General features: G+C 27.1%; 1 protein-coding gene across 1 annotated transcript; it reads right to left on the bottom strand.

Moving 5' to 3' along the window:
* Positions 1–653: 653 nt before the first annotated feature.
* LOC142319081 (uncharacterized) lies at positions 654–10,058 on the bottom strand. The gene is made up of 3 exons (XM_075355957.1): positions 9,820–10,058; positions 7,170–7,286; positions 654–4,982 (listed from the first exon to the last, which is right to left on the bottom strand). The coding sequence occupies exons 2-3, from the start codon at positions 7,264–7,266 to the stop codon at positions 2,011–2,013; spliced, it is 3,069 nt and encodes a 1,022-aa protein (XP_075212072.1). The 5' UTR covers positions 7,267–7,286; positions 9,820–10,058; the 3' UTR covers positions 654–2,010.
* Positions 10,059–13,355: the final 3,297 nt, after the last annotated feature.

Below are 13,355 nucleotides of genomic sequence, written 5' to 3'. Positions count from 1 at the left end.
ATTTCGAGATGAAGTGGACTTATCTTCATCATCAGTACTGGACCACCTGTGGGTATATTTAATCCAGTTCCATACATGAAATAATTGTTTCATTAGAAACACAATACTTTGTGATGTATTGATGAAACAATATGTTGGAAACACAAAGATACCAATGTTGATACCCAGTAACGGAGACTGATAAATTGGTAAGGTAAATTCCAATAAATATTTTTTCCCACTTTTAATCAATGCATATACATAGTGCTTTATGAAGCTTCTTCCACACTTTATTTGTCTCATCAAAATTATTACAAATTTAAGTCTTTTTGTATTATGACTAGTGACATATCTGCTCAAGATTCTTCTCTAAAGATCAAATAATGCTATACTAAAACTCTATGGATACACAAATTACTAAATTAGTTATTTTATAAAAAATGTTCTATATAAAGTGTGGAAAAACTTTTAGTTGTTTTATGTATGTAAAATGGGTTCCAAAAATGATAACTCCAGTAGTTTCTGAGAAAATTGTAAAATCTGAAAACTTAAATAGGCAATAACAAAATAAAACTTCCAAAAAAAAAAGAATATATATATAATTAATAAATTATATGTGAATTTAAGTCTGAGAAAATTGGTGTAATTAGTCAGTAAAAACTCAATAAAATGTTTAAAAATCCATTTTTATTGAAACAAAATAAATTCTGAAAATCTTACAATACAAATGAATAAAACATTCTTTCCACTCTATTGTATTTAGTTTTCTGTTTGTCTTTTAACCACTAGAACTGTTAATTTACATAATATTAAGTATTAGTCATGTTTCATTTCAAAATGTGCCTTAGACTAACTTAATTAGCAATTTTGATTTATTACCATTTGAAGAATTTTATTTTTTTAATTCTTAAAAATACTGTTAATGATTTTTGAAACAATCAATAAAAAAGAAAAATCCCACACCAATTCATAAGTGAGGAAAACAAAGATAAATTTTATCTAAGAGTATTGCAAAGGTAATGCTTCAAAAGCTAATGAGGAATATTTCTGACGATTCCTAACTGAATTAATCCAACCTCAAAAAAAAAAAAAAAATCAGACATGTAAATATTCGTAAAAACTGAGAAAGAGGTCAGTTCATTCATTTCATTTAAAAAATTAACAATTTCATTATTAAATAAATAATTATTATTATAATAAATACTTATTAAATATGCAACGGTTAAATTTTTCAGTTTTGCCACTAAAAAGACTTCATTCTTTAATAAATTATTTACAATTTTTTCATATTTTCTACATAACACCTTTTACCTTTAAGCCACAGAATTTGTTGTAGATTTAATTTCTTCATAGTTCATTTCATTTAAATTTGCTTAGAAATTCACTAATAGCAAATATTAGGTTTTAAAAGCTGTACTCTGTTAATGATACTTATGTATTACTACTCTTTACTTACTAAAACGGCAGTTTTTTCCCAGCATCACTGTTAGGATAAAATTAATGAACCAAGAATAATGAAAATTAAAAGTTGCAGAAGAAATCAAATGAAAAAATTACATTTACGAGTATATATAATATATTTTACAATTAATTCAATGTTGATAAAGATACAATTAATTAATAATCAACCAAAACATTTTAAGAGCTGACTGATAATGTAATCCAGTGAATTTATTAATTAAAACCTATTTAACTGCTATTTAGATTCATATTTACTTAATGTAAATTCAAATTTAAGCACCAAAAATAAAATTATGCAAAAAGAAAACCAAAAAAACTCACATTCATTAATTCATAACCAATATATTGCTCCTGGAATGATGTAACTCAGGCTTTAAACTGAAATGTTACACTATTCTTGAATCCATATATAGCTGGATCAATACATAATAAACAGTTGTTAAATAGGATATCTAGGTAATTGCTTCTTTTTTGATTTGAGTTTTACTTTGTTAAATGTATTTGATTTTTATTTTTAGGTGATAAAGTTTATTTTCAATTTACATAACATAAAATTTCAATCACTACAATTTATAATATATTATTAAAAATTGTACCACTAGGAGGTATTGGTACACTAGCAGGTCGACCGAATGGTTTAACACTAGGTACAGATTTATGATAAAAATGATCAGGTAGATATGTACATACAAAATCATAAAAATCATATAATGTTTTTATTAATTTAAGTCTGGCCATTTCTAATATTAATTCTTGCACATGTTTCTGATATAAATCTTTTTCTTTCAGAGCAGTAATCATATCAACTTTATCAGATAAGTAAACAACAAAACTTTCAGCACGCAAACGGGATCTTAATTTATATGTAACTTCTAATTTAGAAATTATAAAATTATATAAATGTTGTGAAACCCAATTTTTTGGTTTCTTCAGTTTTGACATTTTTATCGATTTTGTTGCATTTTCATCATTTGTATTAATATCTTTTTGTTCACTTTCTTTATAAGAGAGTATCTCATTTATCATATTGCAATCACTTAATATATTATTAGCATTTAATGGTTTTTTATTTTTTCGAAGTTCTGACAAAGGAATACAATTTAAAATACGTTCATAAGAATCAAAATTAGGCGTTTCATTATTTTTATTCCTCAGTTGAGATGACTTATTTTTAATCGAACATCTATTTTTGGGGTTTCTTAAACTGATATGTGACAGAGAATTTTCTACATTAGATACATTCTGAATAACTGATTTTTCTACAGATGAGACTGTAGTTAACTGTGAAATATTTTTACTTTCTGTACTGAGAATATCATCTTTACTATCCTCTGAACGACTCCTTGGCAACTGAGAATTATCCTTACCAGATATATTCTGAGCATCCATTGAGTTTCTTTTTCTTCGAGATTTGGTTCTAGATATTGAATCATTATTAATTAATTGAGAATTTTCTTTATTCAATGCAGTCCGAGTACCTTTCAGACTACTTTTCTCAGATGAACTATTTTTTATCAACCGTGAATTTTCTCTATCAGAAGATCCCTGATAATTCAATGACCTTCTCTTCCTCTGGGATTCAGTTTTACTTGATATCAATTCATTACTTAAATTAGAATTCTCTTTGCCTAACACGTTTTCATTCTGTGAACATTTTTTAGATGATGAACTCAATCGGGCATTTTCCTTATCAGGTGTACTTGTGAGACCATCATTTCTACATCTCTTTCTAAGTGATTCTAATCTAGAAGTGGTAGAGCTAGAACTTTTGTTATTCAGTGAAAAATTCTGAACATCTTTAAAATCAGTTTCTTGTAAATTATTATAAGATGGTTGAGAATGATGCAATGAGGTATCCAAATTTGACGATAGTGTAGTATCATTATTATTTAAAGATTCATTTTTATCTGAATTATTTAATAAGTATTCACTTTGTTCATTAACACTTTCAGTAGTTAATTCCATCGAGTTATAATTTGGGTTAACACTATATGTAATAACAGGATAATCCAAAGTTTTACTTCCTCCACTACTTCTAAGCGATGATTCAGATTTTGAATTATTTGAAATCAGTCGATGTTGAAATTGTATGTTATTACTGTCACTTGAATGAGAATTAATTAATGATGAATGAGATGACGTTACACATTTCGAATTATTTATTTCTGTTTCTAAGTTTTGTGTAAATGTTTTTTCTTCTATGCTGCCCATTTCTTTTGTACTACTCGACATATCTAAATTTTCTTCATTTTTACCAGCACCATCATTACCATCATCATCAGATTCTGAACTACTTTCAAGAGAATCATAATCAGTTTCCAAAAGAAGAACCCCACCTGAATTTGGTTCTTCGATATTTGCTGATAAATTAATTGAATTAACACCAGGTACTGATAAAGAATTTTGTTGTGAATTACCTGACATATAACCTCTACTACTGATTTTAGCATCGCCCTCAATTTCACCAATGTTTGATCCAAATAAAGCTTTATCTTTAATCAAATCACCTGTTTCTGTACATGAATTCAATATTTTATTTCCATGATCTGATTTCTCATTTTCTGCATTGGATATTTGCAATGAATAATTTTCTAATTGAGACTTTTCAGCTTCATTATACTGTAATTCTTCATCATTATTTTTTGGATCATCAGATACTCCATCATTTATAATCTCCATCATATAATCTTTATTACTAGGAGCAGCATCTGACTGAGATATATCAGCTTTACTTACGTTTTTTTCATTAGACATAGATTTTTCATTCTGTGACAACTTAACTATTGATGAAGATGAATCGAATGCATCTTGAAAATCTACAGGAACAATCTCCTTTTCTTTTATGCTTTTTATTTTACAAAATGCACTAGTTTGTTTTCTAGAGAAAGATCCAATTTTCTGATCTGCAACAGAATCTAATCTTCTTTGTTTATTTTTTGGAGAAACTACAACTGAATCATCAGCAGTAGAATTTAATACCTTTTGAAATTCAGCAGGATCAGGATTTTTTGTCAATGATTTTGTTCTTAAAAATGCACTTGATTTCTTTTTGTTTAAGATACCAGAGCGTAAAGATTTATTAGGTTTATTATCTGTTAAATTATTAATTCTTGACTGATCGCTTGATTCAGTAGATGAGTTAAAAACTGCTTGAAAATCATTGCTTTTCCCGCTATCAGGATCAGGATCTTTTGTCAATGATTTCATTCTTACAAATGCACTTGATTTCTTTTTGTTTAAGGCAATGGAATGAAGAGATTCATTAAGACTACCTGTTAAATTATTCATTCTTGACTGATTGCTTGATTCAGCAGATGAATTAAAAATTGCTTGAAAACCATAACTTTTCCTGCTACGCAAAACTTTCGATTTTCTCCTTCTAAAACCATAAGGTTCTGAATGTAGGGCACAAAAGGATTTTTGTAAAGAATGTGACAAGGCGACATCAGTGTTGGTATTAACAGAAATTGAGGCAGCAGAATATTCTTGTAGATTCAATTTAGTGCTCTCATTATTAAATTCATCCCAGCAAATTTCTTTACCTGAAAAAAAAATTAAATTTTATTTATTAACTGAAATTTCATAAAAATATATAATAATGTAATACATAATAAATTAAGTACTTTGGCAAAAAAGTACTTTCCTGTAATGACAAACAATACTTTTCTTAAAAGTTAATCTAAAGCACAATGTTTAACTGGTTAAATAAATCGTATTACTATAAAGCATACAATTTTAATAATGAGTGCACAGTTTTCATGAAATATTAATGAAAATTTAACATTATTTCATGGCATGATTATTCAACCTTTATGATGGTTGGTGGTAAATTAATTATGACGTGTTTGTGATACTATATCTTAAGAGTAAGTACTTAATTTTTAAATTTAGTTTAACTTATCTGTGACAATAGTAAGATAATATTAGTAATGAAGCAATATTAACATAAAACATAAAAATGTTTTATTATAACTATGTCATAAACTACACGCTATGTCATAAATGCTGCAAATGTAAGCAAATAACATAACACATAATATATGACTGAAGATGGTAATTGAATATTTACTAGATTAAAATTATAACTTTAATTTTCTAATTTAATAAAATACGATACCAACATAATTATAGATTTATTACTTGAACCAGATGACTTGTCATTTTAATTTCCAGTTATTTATTACACATGTTTTCATGTGTATCATATTTTTCAAGATCCAAATATTATTTACTTTCCAGATGCAAGAAATACTAGAATCAATTCTTTCCTAGCACTCTATATCATGGAAGAGAACCAAACAATAAGAAAATTTGATTTCTTTGACAATATGCTTCTACTATAGTCTTCTAAATCAATTTCTAATATCATTGCAATACTACAGAATAGTTATAATTAATCAAATTCTTAGGTGTACTGATTAGTCATATCTCTCTTGGAATGATCATCTACATTACACTTACTTTTATTATGCGAGATATCAATTAAACATTAGAATGGTGTTCAGTTCATACCATAAACCATTTTAATTCTTCAATTATCTGAATTTCTGATTTTCCAAATTCAACCTTTCAAGATCAATCTGGATTATCAGAGTTCCACTGTTCTACAAAATGGCTTTCAAAAAAAAATTTTGCTTCCAAACAGGTTTGAAAAAATCTTGAAAATAGATGTTAAAGTATTCTTTTGTTTAAGAAAGAACTTCCAATAAATTTCTGGAAAATTACTACACCATCAAAGTAATAAAAAAAAAATCTGTAAAACTGTTTGTAAGAATTGAACATATATAACAAAGATTGATCTGAGAACTTTATTTTTTGAAGTCTCTTAAAAACATTTCCAAAAAAATAACTGAGGAAAAAGTCAATATTAAAATCATACAGTTAAATTAAAGAACAATTTAGATTCAGAGTAATAGTACAAGGTGAAGATAAAGATGCTACGATTTTCTGATGATATAGTAATTCTAGCTGAGAGTAAAAAGGATTTAGAAGAAACAATGAATGGCATGGATGAAGTCCTATTCAAGAACTACCATGTGAAAATAAACAAGAACAAAACGAAAGTAATGAAATGTAGTAGAAATAACAAAGATGGACCATTGAATGTGAAAACAGGAGGAGAAAAGATTATGGAGGTAGAAGAATTTTGTTGGGAAGTAGAATTACTAAAGTTGGACGAAGCAGGAGTGACATAAAATGCTGAATAGCACAGGCGAAACGAGCCTTCAGTCAGAAATATAATTTGTTTACATCAAAAAATAATTTAAATGTTAGGAAAACATTTTTGAAAGTATATGTTTGGAGTGTCGCTTTATATGAAGTGAAACTTGGAAGATCAGAGTATCTGAGAAGAAAAGATTAGAAACTTTTGAAATGTGGTGCTATAGGAGAATGTTAAAAATCAGATGGGTGGATAAAGTGACAAATGAAGAGGTATTGCGGCAAATAGATGAAGAAAGAAGAATTTGGAAAAATATAGCTAAAAGAAGAGACAGACAGGCTTATGGGCCACATAATAAGGCATCCTGGAATAGTCGCTTTAATATTGGAGGGACAGGTAGAAGGGAAAAATTGTGTAGGTAGGCAATATGTAAAACAAATTGTTAGGGATGTAGGATGTAGGGGGTATACTGAAATGAAACTACTAGCACAGGATAGGGAATCTTGGAGCTGCATCAAACCAGTCAAATGACTGAAGACAAAAAAAAAACAGTTAAGTTTAATTATACCGATTAGTGAGGTAGAAAGTGAAGTATCTTCATCAAGAATCTGTGATGGTGAATGAACTTCTTGCTCTTGTTCTACATCTTGATCCATTATTAACATAAAACACTGACTACTTTTAACTGAAAGGATAAAAAACATATTTAAAAACTTACATATAGGGTAAGAAAATCAATTTGTACACTAATGAAAGTAAAAAGAAAATTAACAAAATAAAATATTACAAAAGATCACAAGAGATCATCATTACATTGTTAACTTTTACAAAATTGCATATGAAGTTATGCTAAATGGCAGTTAAATTCAAAATAGAACAACAAAATTAATCAAAATCCTAGATTACAAAATGAATAATTTTATACAAATTCTTCGATAAATAAAACAAAAATTGTAATAATTAATAAAAATTTTTTTTTTAAAACTTACAAAATGAGTATTTCTACCCTAGTCTATGAGATAGAAATAACTGTTGACTAAATTCTAGATATTGCTTAAAACAATGCCAGTCAAAAGTAGAATACAATCTAAATTAATCAAACTTACAATGAGATTGTTCAAACTCCCTTTCTTCTACTATATAAACACAAGAAATACAATTATTAAATCATTTTCTTTTTCTATTTATATTTATATAAGTATTTTTATTTATATAAGTGTTTGATTTTTTTAAAAGCACTAATCCCTCAGAATCTATTGATGATTGTTAACTATTTAAAATAAACATTTTTGTAAATATTTTTTTTTAGCATTTTCTATTTTAAAAAGTTATTTTTTATTATCTAACTGTTAAACAAGTATTGTTTTTATTAAAATATTATGAAGAGACAAAAGACAATCAATTTCTGGTACAATCATAAATTTTGATGGCAGAATTCTCTAACCCAAAAATGACTAAAAGGACATCATAACATCTGGTGGGTTAAAGGTTGGCTTCCAAATTTCTAACATAAAAAAGTGTTTAATACACATAAAAGAATTGTTTGAAGGGTTATCCTTCTGCCCTTATGCATTCGTGGCAGCATTTAACCAGTGAATTACACATTTTTTTCCAATAAATAAAATTAACTGAGTTTTCAATCAACATCTTGAAGCAGTTCAGATCATTTGGAATTGAAAAACTTAATGAACATTTGATGATTCCTCAGAACAAAAGATTTAGAGATCAATTCAGATGAACCTGTCCTTGTTAAAGTTATTCAAAAGTTCACTGATCTACCTTCTCAAGAAAAGTGTGACTAGTTAGTCACGCATTGAGACTATCTTTTTGTCAATTGTTAATCACTGTTAAAGACAACCAATCCCAACATAAAAAGCATTCTGCATGAACATTTTATACATAAATAAGCCTATAAAGTAATAAAACACTACTTAAAACCATTTTCCTTACCACTATTTTTTTGATATCAAAAAATTAAATAAAAAACTAGTTAGTTGAATGATAATAATTATAATAATAATAATGGTACGCTGAATCTGTATAACAAAATTACAGACTTGGAAATTTTATTTGTCAGTAATCAAAAGTGGACTTACTATATACTGACTCAATTTACATTGAATGTTCTGCAATTCAATTTCATATTAATGTATAATGTTTTTAAATAATAATTAAAATTATCATCAAACAAAGTTTAGCATTAATCACTAACTTCAGTAACCAATTTGATTCTTTTCTTTGTTTTAATTTATTTATATGTTTTATCATAACACTTTTTTCTTTTCATTAATTTTTTTTTTTAGTGACAAATTTAAAAAAAAATTATTTTAACCATCTTACATTTTATTCTTTAACGATTTATTATTTAAATAATTAGTTACTTAAAATAAGGAAATTGGATATGCTACATTAACTAAATATTCTGATATGCAAAAATTCAATGAGGAAGCATGCACAAGGGGCAAATTCAACAAGTAGGAACCATTCATTAGCAGTCACAATTTGCCTTATAGCACTGCAATATGATTTTATTTTTAAAAAAATGATTAACGGGTATTAAGTATATATTTAAAGCCATGTAGAAATGTGAAAGGCACTTAATAATGGTCGTACACAGTGTTATTTATGTATTTCAGAAATAATGGTTCCAATAAAAATGACAATTATACTTCTTGTAATGGATGTTTTGTTTAAATTTTTGCATATATGTCAAGTTGATGTGTATTTAATGGTTAATAAGTCATAATCAGTATAAGTGACAAATATACCTACACAAATAAATTCACACAGGTGAAATAATTATGAATGAATTTCCAGTTTTATCATGAAGAGAATATTTAATTACTATAATATTCCACTAAACTATTAACAGTTATCATAACACTGTAACACAAACAAAACCTAACTTCATTGTTTGACATTTCACTAAACAAATTTTCAGATAAGTAATTTGAAATTAGACTTTATTCCCGATGAAAAAGTAATTTAAATACTTCTTAAAATATAATGCACAATAATATAGTTTAGGGATGTATACTAATAATACACATCCCTAAACATAATCACTTTCAAAATTTTAAAGTTAGGGATAGGTTAATTCACTCTAATTATCCTAAGGTAATTTTTTGTATTTTAAACAAAGCCAAACAAATTAATATATATTTATGTAAGAAATTTAAAACACGTGAATATTACAAGAACATACAACTATAACTTACCGTTGACAGATGTAATGAATTAAGTAGACAACCCAAAAAGCTGGTGTTGTAATCTAGTATAACGTAAACATGTAGTGCCGGTTGTAATTACACAATTATAAGCGGAAATGGGCAGTACTTATGTTAAATAAAAAAATAATTTTACATTCAGTAATAATAATACATTCTCGAAACCGTGTAAACAGATTACATAGTACATATATAATAGTAAACAAAATATCACAACCACAACAGGACGCTACAAGACGTACCCGCCATTAATAACTGATATATAGAAAACGTTTTAAAAAACAGTATGACCAACATGAATATCAATGTAAAGATGAAATAAAAGACATGGTATTTTTTTCTGCAATTCATATGCATTTTTACCCTGTCGTTTTAAAAGATTTTCGGAAATATGTGCAGAATAATTAATTTTTTGTTTAACCTTTAATAATTTATTGATCATAAAATAAATACATTTATTTATGTATTTTAAAACAACTGTGTACAAATTTAAACAGTGGTAATGAGGTTGATACGAATATAACAGTCAAACATGATATTGTTCTTGACGATCAACAATGAAAATTAAGAATTTAAATATAAATTGCATTAACTTTAATGTAGTGTGGCAACTGCGAAAGAAACGAAATTGAAAACGTGTATAATAACTTTTGGTTTTCTCAACCATTATCTTAATACAGCAGAATAACTCTTAGTGTAAATTGTGTACTTTTTCTTTTTAATCTCCGCGATCACCGTTAGGTATTGCTTCAGAAAATGAGATAAATTATAATTTTTGTAGCGTGTGAAAATGCTATGGCTGACTGGGATTCAAACCCGAGACCTCCGGATGAAAGGCCAAGACGCTACCACTCCCGTCACAAAGGCCGGCAATGTAGTTTATTTAAAATTTAATATCTTATTATAGACTTAGGGATTCTATAAGTACATGCTCAGATCGTCTAAACTGATTTATATTTAAAATAAATATTTCATAATAGAGTGCGATACCTAATTTTAATACTTAATTATTATATAATAAGCCAAATCCTATCTACATAAAGTATGTTTTCAAATCTAAATATATATATCTATATATATATATATATATATATATATATCAAACTAGAAGTTTGATAATGGGACCATATCCTGTTGTTTTGTGATATGAAGAAAAAAAATTCATAGAATAAAAATATTTTAATAAATAAAAATATTTTTGATCAAAAATCTCTTTTGACAAATAATTAAGAAAGTTTTTACAATAAAATAGATATTTATAACAAATATTATAATATTAAGATATTTGCAACACTTATTTTACAAAAATGTTCTGTTCTGGAAAGGTAGAACAGTCCATGGTGTCGTAAGTTGAGTATCCCTTCCTCTCCTTAAATTAGCAAAAATTAGATTATTATAATATTTGAACTTACAATGAGTAATTAAAAACTATGATGGTATGAAAAGATACAGAAATCTTCCATAAAACAATTTACATGTGAAATAACAGCATTTTTTTTTCTTTTAAATATTCTCTCTCCATTGGTGAATAAGAAAATATATAGTGATTTTTAAACTTTCTTTTTCAAAAACCTTTATACCTTCAAGGCCAGGTAAAAAATAGTCAAAAAGTTTAGAGTTTTTTATTCTTTTTGATTACCAACCTATCCTCTTTTTAGCCTACTTTCTGAATTAAGTATTAAAGAAAAAACAATTACAGTGGTCTCAAATTGATCTGGTCCTCTAAGCTCTGTAAATGTTCTAATTAAAATTTATCGAGTTTTCAGCCCAGAAAAAAAAATCTGACCATAAATGCAATTTTTCAAAATACCTCGACCCCAGTGCATCTAGCTCTAGTGGGTTCAAACTAAAGCAGAAATCTTCGCCGGCATGCTCACAACTCACCAAAGTTTCATCGCAATCAGATGAATGGCATATGAATGCATTCGGGACAAACAAAAATTCATTTTTATATACATAAGATTTAAAATAAAATATTAATAAGTCACTTCTTGGTTTTGAAATCATTTTTCTATTCCTCAGGATCCACTTAATTAAAAACAAAAAAATAAATAAATAAAAGAGCAAAATCAAATAAAATTGATTTTTTTTTAATTTAAATAATATTCTGACACTTGTTCATTGTAGAACAATTGTTTGTGATTTATTTACTAAAGTATCTTTTTACCAAAAGATGGAAAATTTAAAAGACAATATTTATTACATTTTTTTTACCAATAAATAATAACACTGCTGGTCTACAAGAATTTTGTTATACATGTAGTACTGGTTTGTTTGATGCTAGAACCAAATATGACCTGAAAATTTATACCAAGAGCTTCATCACTTTTTTTCTGTCAGTTATAAAAAACAAACATTAAAAAAAAATTACTTTCTTTATTAACATTAAACACTTCTTAAATATAAGTCAATATTTATATTAATAAGATATGAATGTCTGAATATATTTATAAATATTGCAATAAGGAATAATTTGCAGGAGTGGTCAGTATGACTAATATGATATTATGTCATTGAATAACATTGGTACTGTTTATTATGGGAAAAATAAATTTATAACAGTAGAATGATTTAATTAATAGCCTTTATTATCAATAATCAACTCAACTAATTCATACTCTAAATTTATTTAAACTGTACTAGAACAGCTAGACAAGTTGCACTAGTTGTGTGAACTGAACTAGAGGAGATAGATGAGCAGCATGTTAGAACTCCATGTTATGAACTCCATGTTAGATGAACAGCAATTGCTGCACTAGCTGTGTGGGCTGAACTAGATGTGTTAATTCTGAGTTAGTCAAGCAGAAAACTGCCCCACTAACCTGTGAACTGAAGTAGCCGAGTCGATCCCGAGATAATTGAGTAAACTGTTACTAACCGTGTAAACTGAACTAGCTGATCTAGACCAATTATTCCAAGTCATTCGAGTAAACTGGAAAAATTTAGCAATATTAGATAAATAAAAATTTTTAATTGTTGGATATTTCTTTATAATGTTTAGATAAATTACAATTAGCAGAAAAATATATTTTTTAACATATAATTTTTCAATCTTGGTATGTAATTGGGTAAGTCGGATACGTATGGATTCTGCTCTCTTCCAAGTCACTTTTATAATAAATAATATTATTAATAATGATACATTACATTTGGAAAGTATAGTTTTTTTTTCTGTTTAGCCTCTGGAACCACTGTAAGGTATTACTTCAGAGGATGAATTAGGATATACATGCATGTAAATGAAGTAAATGAAGTGTGTAGTCTTGTACCCTCTCAGGTCGACCACTCCTGAGAAGTGTGGTTAATTTAAATCCAACCACCAAAGAACACCAGTATCCACGATCTTGTTTTTAAATCTGTATAAAAGTAACTGTCTTTACTAGGATTTGAACCTTAGAACTATCGACTTCAAAATCAACTGATTTGTGATGACAAGTTCACCACTAGACCAACCCAGTGGGTTACATTTGGAAAATTTAGTATTAAAATTAAAAATGTTATTGGAGGTTGATTTAAAATTACCTTTA

The sequence above is a fragment of the Lycorma delicatula genome, chromosome 2 (genome assembly GCF_047948215.1).
Source record: "Lycorma delicatula isolate Av1 chromosome 2, ASM4794821v1, whole genome shotgun sequence".
In the NCBI taxonomy this organism is placed as follows: domain Eukaryota; kingdom Metazoa; phylum Arthropoda; class Insecta; order Hemiptera; family Fulgoridae; genus Lycorma; species Lycorma delicatula.
Note: the sequence above shows the minus strand (reverse complement) of the source record. Positions and strands in the feature narration are given on the sequence as shown.

Coding starts and splice junctions, on each gene's coding strand:
- LOC142319081 (XM_075355957.1), bottom strand. CDS start 7,266: ATGTTAATAATGGATCAAGATGTAGAACAAGAGCAAGAAGTTCATTCA. Junction 4,983..7,169: donor ACTTTCTACCTCACTAATCG/GTATAATTAAAC, acceptor TTTTTTTTTCAG/GTAAAGAAATTTGCTGGGAT.